This window comes from Dendrobates tinctorius, unplaced genomic scaffold (genome assembly GCF_039654945.1).
Source record: "Dendrobates tinctorius isolate UK_male_01 unplaced genomic scaffold, ASM3965494v1 ptg000111l, whole genome shotgun sequence".
NCBI lineage: Eukaryota > Metazoa > Chordata > Amphibia > Anura > Dendrobatidae > Dendrobates > Dendrobates tinctorius.
In genome coordinates, this window is record NW_027361779.1 from 24,877,653 (window position 1) to 24,891,607 (window position 13,955).

Below are 13,955 nucleotides of genomic sequence, written 5' to 3' on the forward strand. Positions count from 1 at the left end.
GGGTTTCCACTGTTTTGGTACATCAGGGGTTTTCCAATCGCGACATGGTGTCCGATCTCAATTCTAGCCAAAAACGTCAAATGGCGCTGCTTCCCTTCCGAGCTCTGCTATGCGCCCAAATAGTCATTTACACCCACATATGGGGTATCAGCGTACTCAGGACAAATTGCACAATAACTTTTAGGGTCCTGTTACCCTTGGAAAAATAAAAATTGGGGGTGAAAAGATCATTTTTGTGGAAAAAATATGATTTTTTAATTGTACCGCTGTACGTTATAAACTTCTGTGAAGCCCTTGTGGGTTCAAAGTTCTCACCACATATCTAGATAAGTTCCTTGGGGGGTCTAGTTTCCAAAATGGGGTCACTTGGGGGGGTTTCCACTGTTTAGGTACATCAGGGGCTCGCCAAATGTGACGTGGCGTCCGATCTGAATTCCAGCCAATTTTGCATTGAAAAAGTCAAACGGCGCTCCTTCCATTCTGAGCTCTGCCATGCGCCGAAACAGTGGTTCCCCCCCACATATCAGGTATCAGCGTACTCAGGACAAATTGCACAATAAGTCTTGCAGTCCAATTTCTCCTGTTACCCTTGGTAAAATAAAGAAAATTGAACCTGAAGTATTTTTTTTGTGAAAAAAAGTTAAATGTTCATTTTTTTTTTTAATATTCAAAAAATTCCTGTGACGCACCTAAAGGGTTAATAAACTTCTTGAATTTGGTTTTAAGCACCTTAAGGGGTGCAGTTTTTAGAATGGTGTCACTTTTGGGTATTTTCTATCATATAGACCCCTCAAAGTGGCTTCAAATGTGAAGTGGTCCCTAAAAATAAAATGGTGTTGCAAAAATGAGAAATCGCTGGTCAATTTTTAACCCTTATAACTTCCTAACAAAAAAAAATTTTGGTTCCAAAACTGTGCTGATGTAAAGTAAACATGTGGGAAATGTTATGTATTAAGTTTTTTGTGTGCCGTATTCCTGTGATTTAAGGGCATAAAAATTCAAAGTTGGAAAATTGCGAAATTTTCAAAATTTTCGCCAAATTTCCGTTTTTTTCACAAATAAACGCAAGTTATTTGAATGCAATTTTACCACTAACATGAAGTACAATATGTCACGAGAAAACAATGTCAGAATCACCGGGATCCATAGAAGCGTTCCAGAGTTATGACCTCATAAAGGTACAGTGGTCAGAATTGTAAAAATTGGCCCGGTAGTTAACGTGCAAACCACCCTTGGTAGTGAAGGGGTTAAAAACACATGTGACATGCACAAATGTGAACAAGTCGGTTGGACAATTTTCTCACCACCCACTGACTGAAACACAAACAAAGCACAAAATGAAAAATGTGCAAAAATACCTTGCAGTAAGACATATAATAGTAGTTAGCAAGTGCTGATAAAAATATGACAACAAATAAAGGGTATTTAGTCGATACGTTTTTTTGCAAAAAAATGTATGCCAAGCTGCTCCACCACGTCAAGGAACCCCTATTGAAGCAGTCCCTATCTACTATATTTAAAACCTGAACATGTGAACAGTGTCTAAAATGAGCTGGATTAAGACAGGCGCTTACCTGTATGGGCTCGTGGCGTGAGACAAGCAGTCTGCATCATACTTTTATATAGTTTGCTTGATACGTCTTTATCTTATTTTTCAGGGTCCTGGTATTTTAAACAGAGCTGTGTTGTCAAAATGCTTCTATGAAGTTCTGACAGGTTGCAGCAAGGCATTGTCATGTGATATGAATGACCTTCCAGTCCTCCTGACTTCACGTGTGAGCCTTGGAGAAGGGGTTGAGAGACTTCAACAACTGCATGAAATCAGCTCCACTCTCTGGACAAATATGGCAATCTCTTCCTTGGCAAGTTTTAGGTATGGAATCATAGGACCCGACTCATGACTTGCATTTTTGTTAAAGTCACAGTTAATGAATCGGCCAAAACATCTGTTCATCCCAAACATCCGCCAAGTGACAATGTTAAAAAAAAAAAAAATAGTGCGCACGTAAATTTAAATAAAAAAATTATATAATTTATAATTTTATATATTATAATAATAGTTAAAAGCGCAAATCGAAAATGAAAAATATACACATACAAAACAAAAAATATATAACACTAAGGGCCTGATTAATTACTGTATTTGCATTTTTTGTATTTTTTGCTTATTTTTTTACCTTATCCATATATCACATTTACATATGCCAAGGAAGGAATTTCATTATTTAATTTCTTTTTTACAGAAACACTGATTCCAGACTTCAAGGTCATCTGTTATATCACCATTTTGTTGCTCTGAAAGATCTTGTACCAGAAAGTCTACAAGAAGAATTTTTGCAATATTGTGACCATCTGCCACAGAAAGATCCCTCTGCGTTTTACTATATTCAGGATATCCTAAGAGACTGGTCTAATGAGGAAAGATTACCTGAAAACATTGTTAAGCTCTGGTTGACAAGCTTACAGCAGTTTTATGCTGATGACGTTGATGATGACGTTCAGGCCACTGAAGCCGCATATCGTGGCTCTCTGTGGATTAATTTGGGTATACTTCAGATTCATCTTTGGCTTCCACTGTCTACCTATGATCCAGCAGTGAAACGAAAATACAAGTTACAGTATGCAGAAGAAGAGGTAAATAAGTATAGGGCTATATTGCAGCACACACTCACTGAATGCACAAGGAGAGCTCCTGATGCATATGCAGAAATTTTCTGTAGACCACCATTTACTGATGGAACCAGATGTGGACATCTGTTGTATTGATATATGTTGCTTAAATGAAGGTTCTAATGCTAGGTTTTCTTCTTTTGTAAGTATTGGATTTTAAATAGAAATTAACTTTAACCCCTTAACGACCGCCGATACACCTTTTAATGGCGGTAGTAAAGGGTACTTAAACCACAGCGCCACTAATTAACGGCACCATAGAAAAAGTGTATAGCGCTCCCAGAGTCTGATTTTCTCCGAGGTCTAGGCTGCCTGGGGTAGCCGAAATCCCAGAGAACATGATTTGGGTCGTTTTTTACCGCAATAAAAAAAGCCGCAATTTTGCATTCACTTTCTCTCTCCTCTGATGTGATCGCACATCAGAGGAGAGAGAAATAGGGTCCCCAATCCCCCCCCCTCCGGGTGGTCCTCGGGCCCTCCTGCCTCCTCCGGTGGGCGCCGCCATCTTGGTTCGGGAAGAAAATGGCGGGCACATCTGCCGACCGGAAGATTTCATTCAGTGTACATTTTGATCACTATGATAAACCCTATCACAGTGATCAAAATGAAAAAAAAGTAAATAACCCCCCTTTTGGGAAATATAACAAAAAAAAAAAGAAAATATATTTATTTTCATTTTTCCATTAGGGTTAGGGATTAGAGTTGGGGTTAGGGTTGGGATTAGGGTTAGGGGTGTGTTGGGGTTAGGTTTGGAGCTAGAATTGAGGGGTTTCCACAATTTAGGCACATCAGGAGGTCTCCAAACGCGACATGGCACCACCTTTGATTCCAATCAATTTTGCGTTCAAAAAGTCAAGTGGTGCTCCCTCACTTCTGAGCCCAGAAGTGTGCCAAAACAGAGGTTTACCCCAACATATGGGGCATCAGCGTACTCAGGACAAATTGCATGCCAATTTTGGGGGTCTAATTTCTCCTGTTACCCTTGGGAAAATAAAAAAAAATTGGGGGTTAAAAAATCACTTTTGGGAAGAAAACATTTTTTATTTTCACGGCTCTGCGTTATAAACTTCTGTGAAGCACTTGGGGGGATCAAAGTGCTCACCACACATCTAGATAAGCTCCTTGGGGAGTCTAGTTTCCAAAATGGGGTCACTTGTGGGGGGTTTCTACTGTTTAGGCACATCAGGTGCTCTGCAAATGCAACATGACGCCCGCAGAACATTCCATCAAAGTCTGCATTCCAAAATGGCGCTCCTTCCCTTCCGAGCTCTCCCAGGCGCCCAAACAGTGGTTCCCCCCACATATGGGGTATCAGCATACTCAGGACAAATTGCACAACAGCTTTTGTGGTCCAATTTCTCCTGTTACCTTTGGGAAAATAAATAGCGGACTAAAGAAAAATCATTTTTGAGTAAAAAAAAGATTTTTTATTTTCACTGCTCTGCGTTTTAAACTTCTGTGAAGCACTTGGGAGTTAAAAGTGCTCACCACACATCTAGAAAAATTCCTTAACGCCTTCATGACCAAGCCTATTTTGACCCTAATGTCCTGTCCATTTTTTTCAATTCTGACCAGTGTCCCTTTATGAGATAATAACTCTGGAACGCTTCAACACATCCTAGCAATTCTGAGATTGTTTTTTTGTGACATATTGGGCTTCATGTTAGTGGTAAATTTAGGTAGATACATTTTTCATTTATTTGTGAAAAAAATGGAAATTTGGCGAAAATTTAGAAAATTTCGCAATTTTCACATTTTGAATTTTTATTCTGTTAAACCAGAGAGTTATATGACACAAAATAATTAATAAATAACATTTCCCATATGTCTTCTTTACATCAGCACAATTTTGGAAGCAAAATTTTTTTTTGTTAGGAAGTTATAAGGGTTAAAAGTTGACCAGCGATTTCTCATTTTTACAACAAAATTTACAAAACCATTTTTTTTTAGGGACCACCTCACATTTGAAGTCACTTTGAGGGGTCTATATGGCAGAAAATACCCAAAAGTGACACCATTCTAAAAACTGCACCCCTCAAGCTATTCAAAACTACATTCAAGAAGATTATTAACCCTTCAGGTGCTTCACAGGAACTAAAGCAACGTGGAAGGAAAAAATGGACATTTTAATTTTTCCAACAAAAATTTTCTTTTAGCATCAATTATTTCATTTTCACATGGGTAACAGGATAAAATGGATCCTACAATTTGTTGGGCAATTTCTCCTGAGTACACCGATACCTCATATGTGGTTATAAACCACTGTTTGGCCGCACGGCAGGGCTCAGAAGGGAAGGAGCGCCACTTGACTTTGTAAATGGAAAATATGCTGGAATATTTAGCGGTTGCCATGTCGCATTTGGAGAGTTCATGTGTTCCTAAACATTGGAGCTTCCCCACAAGTGACCCCATTTTGGAAACTAGACCCCCCAAGGAACTTATCTAGATGAATAGTGAGCACTTTGAACCCACAGGTGCTTCACAAATTGATCTGTAAAAAAAAGGACTTTTTTTCACAAAAAATTTTCTTTTAGCCTCAGTTTTTTTATTTTCACATGGGCAACAGGATAAAATGGATCCTAAAATTTGTTGGGCAATTTCTCCTGAGTACACAGATACCTCATGTGTGGTCATAAACCACTGTTGGACGCACGGCAGGGCCCGGAAGGGAAGGAGCACCATTTGACTTTTTGAATAGAAAATTAGCTCCAATCGTTAGCGGACACCATGTCGCGTTTGGAGAGCTCCTGTGTACCTAAACATTGGAGCTCCTCCACAAGTGACCCCATTTTGGAAACTAGACCCCCCCAAGGAACTTATCTAGATGTGTGGTGGGAACTTTGAACCCCCAAGTGTTCACAGAAGTTTATAACGCAGAGCACTGAAAATAAAAAAATCTTTTTACTCTGTCGCCTAATTGGGGGACACAGAACCGTGGGTGTTATGCTGCTGTCCACTAGGAGGCGACACTATGCATAATCTGAAAAAGATTAACTTTGGCTCCTCTGCAGTATACACCCCTGGATGGCGTCAGCCTTCTCCAGTTTTTGCTTAGTGTCGCAAGGAGGCACACCTTTTTTCGTCCGGAAATACAGATGAAGAAAAGAGGGTCTCCGGCGAGACTCCCGGCATGGCTCCCTCCTCGGTCCCCTATTAGGGGTACCCGGTTGAGGTCGAGGTGGCTATTCCCCATGTCGCTCCCTCCCCAGTCCCTCGGGTCCTGGTTCGAGGTCGAGACCCCCCTCCTTCCCCAACCCCTTTAAGGGGTCTGGGTTGAGGTTGAGGAGAGGATGAAGACCCCCTGACGGTGACAGACGCACCCTCCCTAATCCCCCGCAGGGGGCATTAGGTTGAGACGCCTCAGGTAGGGTCGGAGATCAGGCAGCATTCCGCAGCTTCCAGGGACCCCAGGCCGGCTGAGGGATCCTGTTGGGGCCGGGGGAGGGTGCGGACTGGATGGCACAGCAGAGACAGGGCTTTTTCTGCGTCCCTGTCTCTGCAGCAGCAGCGGCTCCATAGCGCTTCAGGGGCCCCACATACAGAAACCGCTACCCCTGCTACCCCCACCGCTATCCAGTCGACCATTCTGGGGGGGTCTGGTACAAATCCGCCCCCCCCCCCCCCCGGACTACCGCGCCGCTCTGGAGCCCTCCTGGGCATCAGGCCTCTAATTTAGACCGCGGCTTCTGCCTAGCCGAAGCCGCCGCCTTTTCCCCTCCCCCCGGATGACCAAAATGACACACTGGAGTGTCATAGAAGGGGCGGATTGAGGCAGAAAGGGGGCGTTTTTACACAGCCCAGCGCGCCCTTTTCAGCTCTCCGCCCCCTCCTCCCTTTCCTCAGAGTCCCGGTGGCCATTTTTTCTGGATGAGATCCAGGAGAGGAGCATCACAGCGGTCTCCGGGGGGCACAGAACTGGGATCTGTCGGTGCTGGACCTAGGGGCACACCGGTGGGGTAAGCTCACAGCTGGGTTCTCATTACTCAGCTGTGAATCTATACTTCCTATAAGGCTCTCTGTGGGTTCCCTCTGCGTAGCCACCCCTGTACGATCCCTTATAGCCAGCCTCTGTGCACTATGCCGGGCTCAAGGAAGAGAACCAGGCAGGAATGTTTCTATGCATTCTGCACAGCCTGCAAAGCCACGCTCCCTAGTGGCAGCACGTATCCGCACTGCCGGGACTGCATCCTGAACTCTGGGTCAGAACCCCAGGGAGTCCCTACTGACGCTTCAGTGTCACAGGCCACGCCGGAATGGGCAACTCAGATGTCTCAGTCCATGACACAGTCCATAGACAGCCTAACTGCTACATTGCTGCAAGCTCTGCAGAGTCGGGCCCCGGCTATGGACGGTACACAGCAAACGGACAGCTTGTCTCAGGAACATGCTGCTTCCGACTCTCACAGACGTAAGCGGACCCACAGGTCTCGATCACCTGAGTCGCACTATAGCACAAGGTCGTCCCCCTCCAGGGAGAGACAGCGTCATTCCAGGTCTCCTGGGCAGTCCCCTGCCACAGACAGACAGTGCAATTTACCACAGGGATCCCCCACCACAGAAGACCCCCGCCCCAGGTCGCCCTCCAGGGATCACCTTAGCGAGGCACAGGATTCGGAGGGCATCTGTGACTCCGACTCAGATAACGAAACGGACAGGTCCGTGGTACCTTCTCCCCCTAGCAATACAGAGCTAGTTGAGGACATAATTTCTGCCATTCATCGGGTGCTAAAAATTCCAGAGTCGGCCCCGGAAGTCCCAGAACATAGGATTTGCTTCGAAAGTGTTCAGAAACCACCTAAGGTCTTCCCTAATCACCATGAGTTTGAGAAAATACTTACCAAACAGTTTGCGCAGCCTGAGAAAAAATTCGCTAATCGCAAATATTTGGAAGCGAAGTACCCCTTCCCACAGAAAGACACCAAACAATGGACAGATCCACCTGAAGTGGACCCTCCAGTTTCTAGGCTAGCAGCGCAGACTTTACTCTCTCTACCGGATAGCTCAACCCTCAGGGACGCAACAGACCGGCAAGTAGAACGCATGGCTCGTTCTATTTTCGAAGCGGCAGGCGCCTCTCTGGGCCCTGCGTTTGCTTCAGTTTGGGCAGCCAAGGCCATCCTGGCTTGGGCCAAAAAACTACAGGAGGGTCTTCAGGCTTCAAATCCTAAGCTCTCGGACCAAGCGGTCCAGATAGCAGTGGTAGCAGACTACATGATTCATGCAGCCCTAGATTCCGCCAGAGGTGTAGCGGGAATAGCATCAAACGCCATCACGATCCGACGCATCCTCTGGCTGCGAGAATGGAAAGCGAATGCGGCCTCAAAGAAGTCCCTCACGCGACTTCCGTATTTTACTGGAAGACTTTTCGGCGAAAAGTTGGACACCATGATAGCCAATGCCACTGGGGGTAAGAGTACTTCTCTCCCTCAACTAAAACCGAAACGCACGTTTAAACGAAGAAACCAGACGCGATTCCGATCCTTTCGGAATTTCTCGGGCTGGTCCGTTTCGCGCCCAGTGCAAAACCGTAACCGTTCTCCACGCAGGGACAACCCACGGACGCAGCAGCGACCGGACAGGGCTTGGCAGTCGAAAGCAGGCCAAGCGAAACCCAAGGGAGGAAAACCTCAGAACTTCGCTTCATCATGACTCGCGACCTCCCGAAGACACCCCACCAGTAGGCAGCCGACTTTTACTCTTTCAGCAAATCTGGCTGCCTATTACAGAAGACAGGTGGGTCAGGGAAATAGTGTCTTCCGGATACAAGATAGAGTTCACTTCCGTTCCACCGAACTGGTTCTTCCTTTCTATTCCTCCAACACCACCAGAAAAGGCTTGTGCTTTCCACCAAGCGGTTTCCTCTCTCCTTCAATCAGGAGTTGTGGTGCCGGTTCCCGCGAACGAGAGATTCCGAGGATTCTACTCAAATTTGTTTGTAGTCCCCAAGAAAGGAGGTGGCGTCCGACCCATACTGGACCTAAACCAGCTCAACAATTACGTACGGGTCCGTCATTTTCGCATGGAGTCCCTCCGGTCCATCATTGCATCCATGGACCAGGGAGAATACCTCGCCTCCATAGACATACAGGATGCGTATCTCCACATACCAATTGCTCCTGCCCACCAAAGGTTTCTCAGGTTCGCGGTCAACCAAAACCACTACCAGTTTGTCGCCCTTCCGTTCGGACTCGCCACGGCTCCAAGAACGTTCACCAAAGTCATGGCGGCCACCATGGACGTCCTGCACTCAAGAGGCATTCTAGTCGTCCCGTACCTGGACGACCTCCTCATCAAGTCTCCCACTTTCAAAGACTGCGAGGTCAGTGTCTCAATCACACTAGACACTCTTGAGTCGCCTGGGATGGCTAGTCAACCTACAGAAATCGTCGACTATCCCAACCCCGGACTCTAACATTCCTGGGAATGGTATTCGACACCGCCAGGGGCCTGGTGCTCCTTCCCAAGGACAAGACACTGGCCATCCGTCTGGGAGTTCGCACACTCCTTCGCAGTCCTCCTCGATCTCTCCGGTTTGCCATGAGAGTCCTCGGCCGGATGGCAGCAGCAGTAGAGGCAGTGCCATTTGCCCAGTTTCACCTCAGGGTCCTTCAACTAGCCATACTCAGATCTTGGGACAGGAACCCCTTCTCCCTCGACAGGGAGTTCAGGTTGATGTCATCAACCAGGCAGTCCCTGCATTGGTGGCTCAAACCAACCTCGCTTACACGAGGGAAGCCATTCCTCTCAGGACAATGGAAGATCCTGACTACCGATGCAAGCCTGACAGGCTGGGGGGCGGTGCACCTACATCACAGGGCACAGGGCAAGTGGTCACCGAGGGAAGTGACATTGCCCATCAATGTTCTGGAAATCAGGGCCATTCTCTTGGCACTGAGAGCCTTTCATCACTTGCTTGCAGCCTCGCACATACGGATACAGTCGGACAATGCCACGGCTGTGGCATACATGAACCACCAAGGCGGGACCCGCAGCGCCCAGGCGATGAGAGAAGTGGCTCATATCCTCCGCTGGGCGGGAGACACGAGGTCGGTACTTTCTGCGGTACACATTCCGGGTGTAGAAAACTGGGAAGCCGACTTCCTCAGCAGGCAAGGAATGGACTCGGGGGAGTGGTCTCTCCATCCCGAGATTTTTTGCCAGATCTGTCAACGCTGGGGAACCCCGGAGGTGGACCTAATGGCATCCCATCTCAATACCAAGGTCCCCAATTTCATGGCCAGGACAAACGACCCGCGGTCGCTCTGAGCGGATGCCCTGGTCCAGGACTGGTCCCAGTTCCGACTCCTGTACATTTTTCCACCCCTCCCCCTAATCGCCAGGGTCGTGAGGAAGATCAAGCAAGAGGGAGTTCCGACCATCCTCATCGCACCAGACTGGCCCAGACGTACATGGTACGCCGACATCGTCCAACTTACAGCAGACGCCCCCTGGCGTCTACCCGACCGTCACGACCTTCTGTCTCAAGGTCCGTTCTTCCACCAGAATTCAGGGGCTCTCAATTTGACGGCATGGCCCTTGAAACCTGGATTCTAACCCAGGCAGGTTTTTCACCGGCAGTCATTGCAACTATGATCAGGGCAAGGAAGCCGGCCTCCGCCAAGCTCTATTATCGTACCTGGAGAGCTTTCTTTTCTTGGTGCGAATCTCATGGACAAGTCCCACTCCCTTATTCCCTCCCGAAGGTACTAGGTTTTCTTCAATCGGGCCTAGATGCCAAGCTATCCCTAAGTTCGCTTAAGAGTCAGGTGTCGGCGCTTTCAGTCCTTTTTCAAAAGAGCATTGCTATTAAACCGCAAGTAAGGACTTTCATCCAGGGAGGTTCCCGATTGGTTCCTCCCTACAAACGTCCGCTGGATACGTGGGACCTCAATCTGGTCCTGACAGCATTGCAAGCTCCACCCTTCGAACCTCTTAGAGGAGTTCCACTCTCCATTCTGTCTCAGAAAGTGGTTTTTCTAGTGGCGATCACCTCGTTACGCAGAGTGTCGGAATTGTCAGCACTTTCCTGCAGACGGCCTTTCCTAGCCTTTCACCAGGACAAGGTGGTTCTCCGCACGGTACCATCCTTCCTTCCGAAGGTTGTGTCCAACTTTCACCTCAATGAGGAGATTTCACTGCCATCCCTTTGCCCGGTTCCGGTTCATAGAGTGGAGAGGGCTCTGCATACGCTTGACCTCGTCAGAGCATTGCGGATTTACGTGTCCAGGACTGCACCTTTCCGGAAATCTGATTCCCTCTTCATTCTTCCGGAAGGTAGTCGCAAGGGGCTGCCGGCTTCCAAGGCTACCCTTGCCAGGTGGATCAAGTCCACCATACATGAGGCCTACCGACTTAACAGTTCCCCTCTTCCGGCCGGTATCACGGCACACTCTACACGGGCAGTAGGGGCCTCCTGGGCCATTCGGCATCAGGCTTCGGCACAACAAGTGTGTAAGGCGGCCACTTGGACTAGCCTACACACGTTTACGAAACACTACAGTGTTCATACCCAGTCCTCAGCGGATGCGAGCCTGGGTAGACTGGTTCTGCAGGCGGCAGTACCCCAAGTCTAGGGAACTGTCAACACAATATTCGTCCACTGCTTCCCACCCAGGGACTGCTTTGGGACGTCCCACGGTTCTGTGTCCCCCAATTAGGCGACAGAGTAAAGGAGATTTTTGTGTACTCACCGTAAAATCTCTTTCTCTTAGCCTTTAATTGGGGGACACCGCTCCCACCCTGTTGCCCTTATGGGCCGTTGTTTATGGTTGAGTTCTCATATTGTTCTTTGAGCTCGTACATAGTAGCCTTCTTACAGGCATGGTTATGTTATTTGATTACGTTCCTCCTTATGCTTTGGCACAAAACTGGAGAAGGCTGACGCCGTCCAGGGGTGTATACTGCAGAGGAGGAGCCAAAGTTAATCTTTTTCAGATTATGCATAGTGTCGCCTCCTAGTGGACAGCAGCATAACACCCACGGTTCTGTGTCCCCCAATTAAAGTCTAAGAGAAAGAGATTTTACGGTGAGTACACAAAAATCTCCTTTTTTCCTCAAAAATGATTTTTTAGCCCGCTATTTTTTATTTTCACAAGTGTAACAGGAGAAATTGGACCACAAAAGTTGTTTATATAGATATGTAGTGAGCACTTTGAACCCCCAAGTGCTTCACAGAAGTTTATAAACACAGAGCCATGAAAAGAAAAAATATTTTTTTCCCTCAGAAATGATTTTTTAGCCCGCTATATTTTTTTTTTCACAAGGGTAACAGGATAAATTGGACCCCTAAAGTTGTTATTCAGTTTGTCCTGAGTACGCTGGTACCCTATATGTGGGGCGGGAACCACTGTTTGGCGCCCGGCAGGGCTCAGAAGGGAAGGAGCGCCATTTGACTTTTTGAACTTAAAATTAGCTCCAATCATTAGCGACACCATGTCGTGTTTGGAGAGCCCCTGTGTGAATAAACTTTGGAGCTCCCCCACAAATGATCCCATTTTGGAAACTAGACGCCCTAAGGAACTTATCTAGATGCATAGTGAGCACTTTGAACCCCCAGGTGCTTCACAGAAGTGTATAACGCAGAGACGTGAAAATAAAAATAATTTTTTTCCTCAAAAAATGATTTTTTAACCTGCTATTTTTTATTTTCACAATGGTAACAGGAGAAATTGGACCCCAAAAGTTGTTGTCCAGTTTGTCCTGGGGGGGGGGGGACCACTGTTTGGGCACACGTCGGGGCTTGGAAGCGAAGTACAGTCATGGCCAAAAGTTTTGAGAATGACACAAATATTAATTTTTACAAAGTCTACTGCTTCATTTTTTCTAATGGCAATTTGCATATACTCCAGAATGTTATAAAGAGTGATCAGCTTAACAGCAATTACTTGCAAAGTCAATATTTGCCTAGAAAATGAACTTTATCCCCCAAAACACATTTCAACATCATTGCAGCCCTGCCTTAAAAGGACCAGCTAACATCGTTTCAGTGATTGCTCCATTAACACAGGTGTGGGTGTTGATGAGGACAGGGCTGGAGATCAATCTGTCATGATTAAGTAAGAATGACCCCACTGGACACTTTAAAAGGAGGCTGGTGCTTGGCATCATTGTTTCTCTTCTGTTAACCATGGTTATCTCTAAAGAAACACGTGCAGTCATCATTGCACTGCACAAAAATGACCTAACAGGGAAGAGTATCGCAGCTAGAAAGATTGCACCTCAGTCAACAATCTATCGCATCATCAAGAACTTCAAGGAGAGAGGTTCCCTTGTTGCCAAAAAGGCTCCAGGGCGCCCAAGAAAGACCAGCAAGCGCCAGGACCGTCTCTTAAAAGTGTTTCAGCTGTGGGATCGGGCTACCAGCAGTGCAGAGCTTGCTCAGGAATGGCAGCAGGCAGGTGTGAGTGCATCTGCACGCACTGTGAGGCGGAGACTCGTGGAGCAAGGCCTGGTCTCAAGGAGGGCAGCAAAGAAGCCACTTCTCTCCAGGAAAAACATCATGGACAGACTGATATTCTGCAACAGGTACAGGAAGTGGACTGCTGAGGACTGGGGTAAAGTAATTTTCTCTGATGAATCCCCTTTTCGATTGTTTGGGACATCTGGAAAACGGCTTATTCGGAGAAGAACAGGTGAGCGCTACCACCAGTCTTGTCTCATGCCAGCTGTCAAGCATCCTGAAACCATTCATGTGTGGGGTTGCTTCTCAGCCAAGGGAATGGGCTCTCTCTCAGTCTTGCCTAAAAACACAGCCATGAATAAAGAATGGTACCAGAATGTCCTCCAAGAGCAACTTCTCACAACCATCCAAGAGCAGTTTGGCGATCAACAATGCTTTTTTCAACATGATGGAGCACCTTGCCATAAAGCAAAGGTGATAACTAAATGGCTCAGGGAACAAAACATAGAGATTTTGGGACCATGGCCTGGAAACTCCCCAGATCTTAATCCCACAGAGAACTTGTGGTCAATCATCAAGAGACGGGTGGACAAACAAAAACCTTCAAATTCAGACAAAATAAAAGCATTGATTTTGCAAGAATGGACTGCTATCAGTCAGGATTTGATCCAGAAGTTGATTGAGAGCATGCCAGGGAGAATTGCTGAGGTCCTGAAGAAGAAGGGTCAACACTGCAAATATTGACTTGCTGCATTAACTCATTCTAACTGTCAATATAACCTTTTGCTACTCATAATATGATTGCAATTATATTTCTGTATGTGATAAAAACATCTGACAAACACACATAAAAACCAGAGGCCAGCAGATCATGTGAAAATATAAT

The 13,955-nt window shown here is 46.6% G+C and overlaps 1 protein-coding gene across 2 annotated transcripts in view; it reads left to right on the plus strand.

The window, feature by feature from the left end:
• Positions 1-13,955, plus strand: part of MDN1 (midasin AAA ATPase 1) — a 476,296-nt gene that overhangs the window by 308,492 nt on the left and 153,849 nt on the right. For both annotated transcript variants that reach the window (XM_073589565.1, XM_073589566.1), the window contains exons 60-61: positions 1,659-1,873; positions 2,244-2,634. In XM_073589565.1, coding sequence (XP_073445666.1) covers positions 1,659-1,873; positions 2,244-2,634 — 606 coding nt within the window. The remainder of the gene's footprint in view (positions 1-1,658; positions 1,874-2,243; positions 2,635-13,955) is intronic.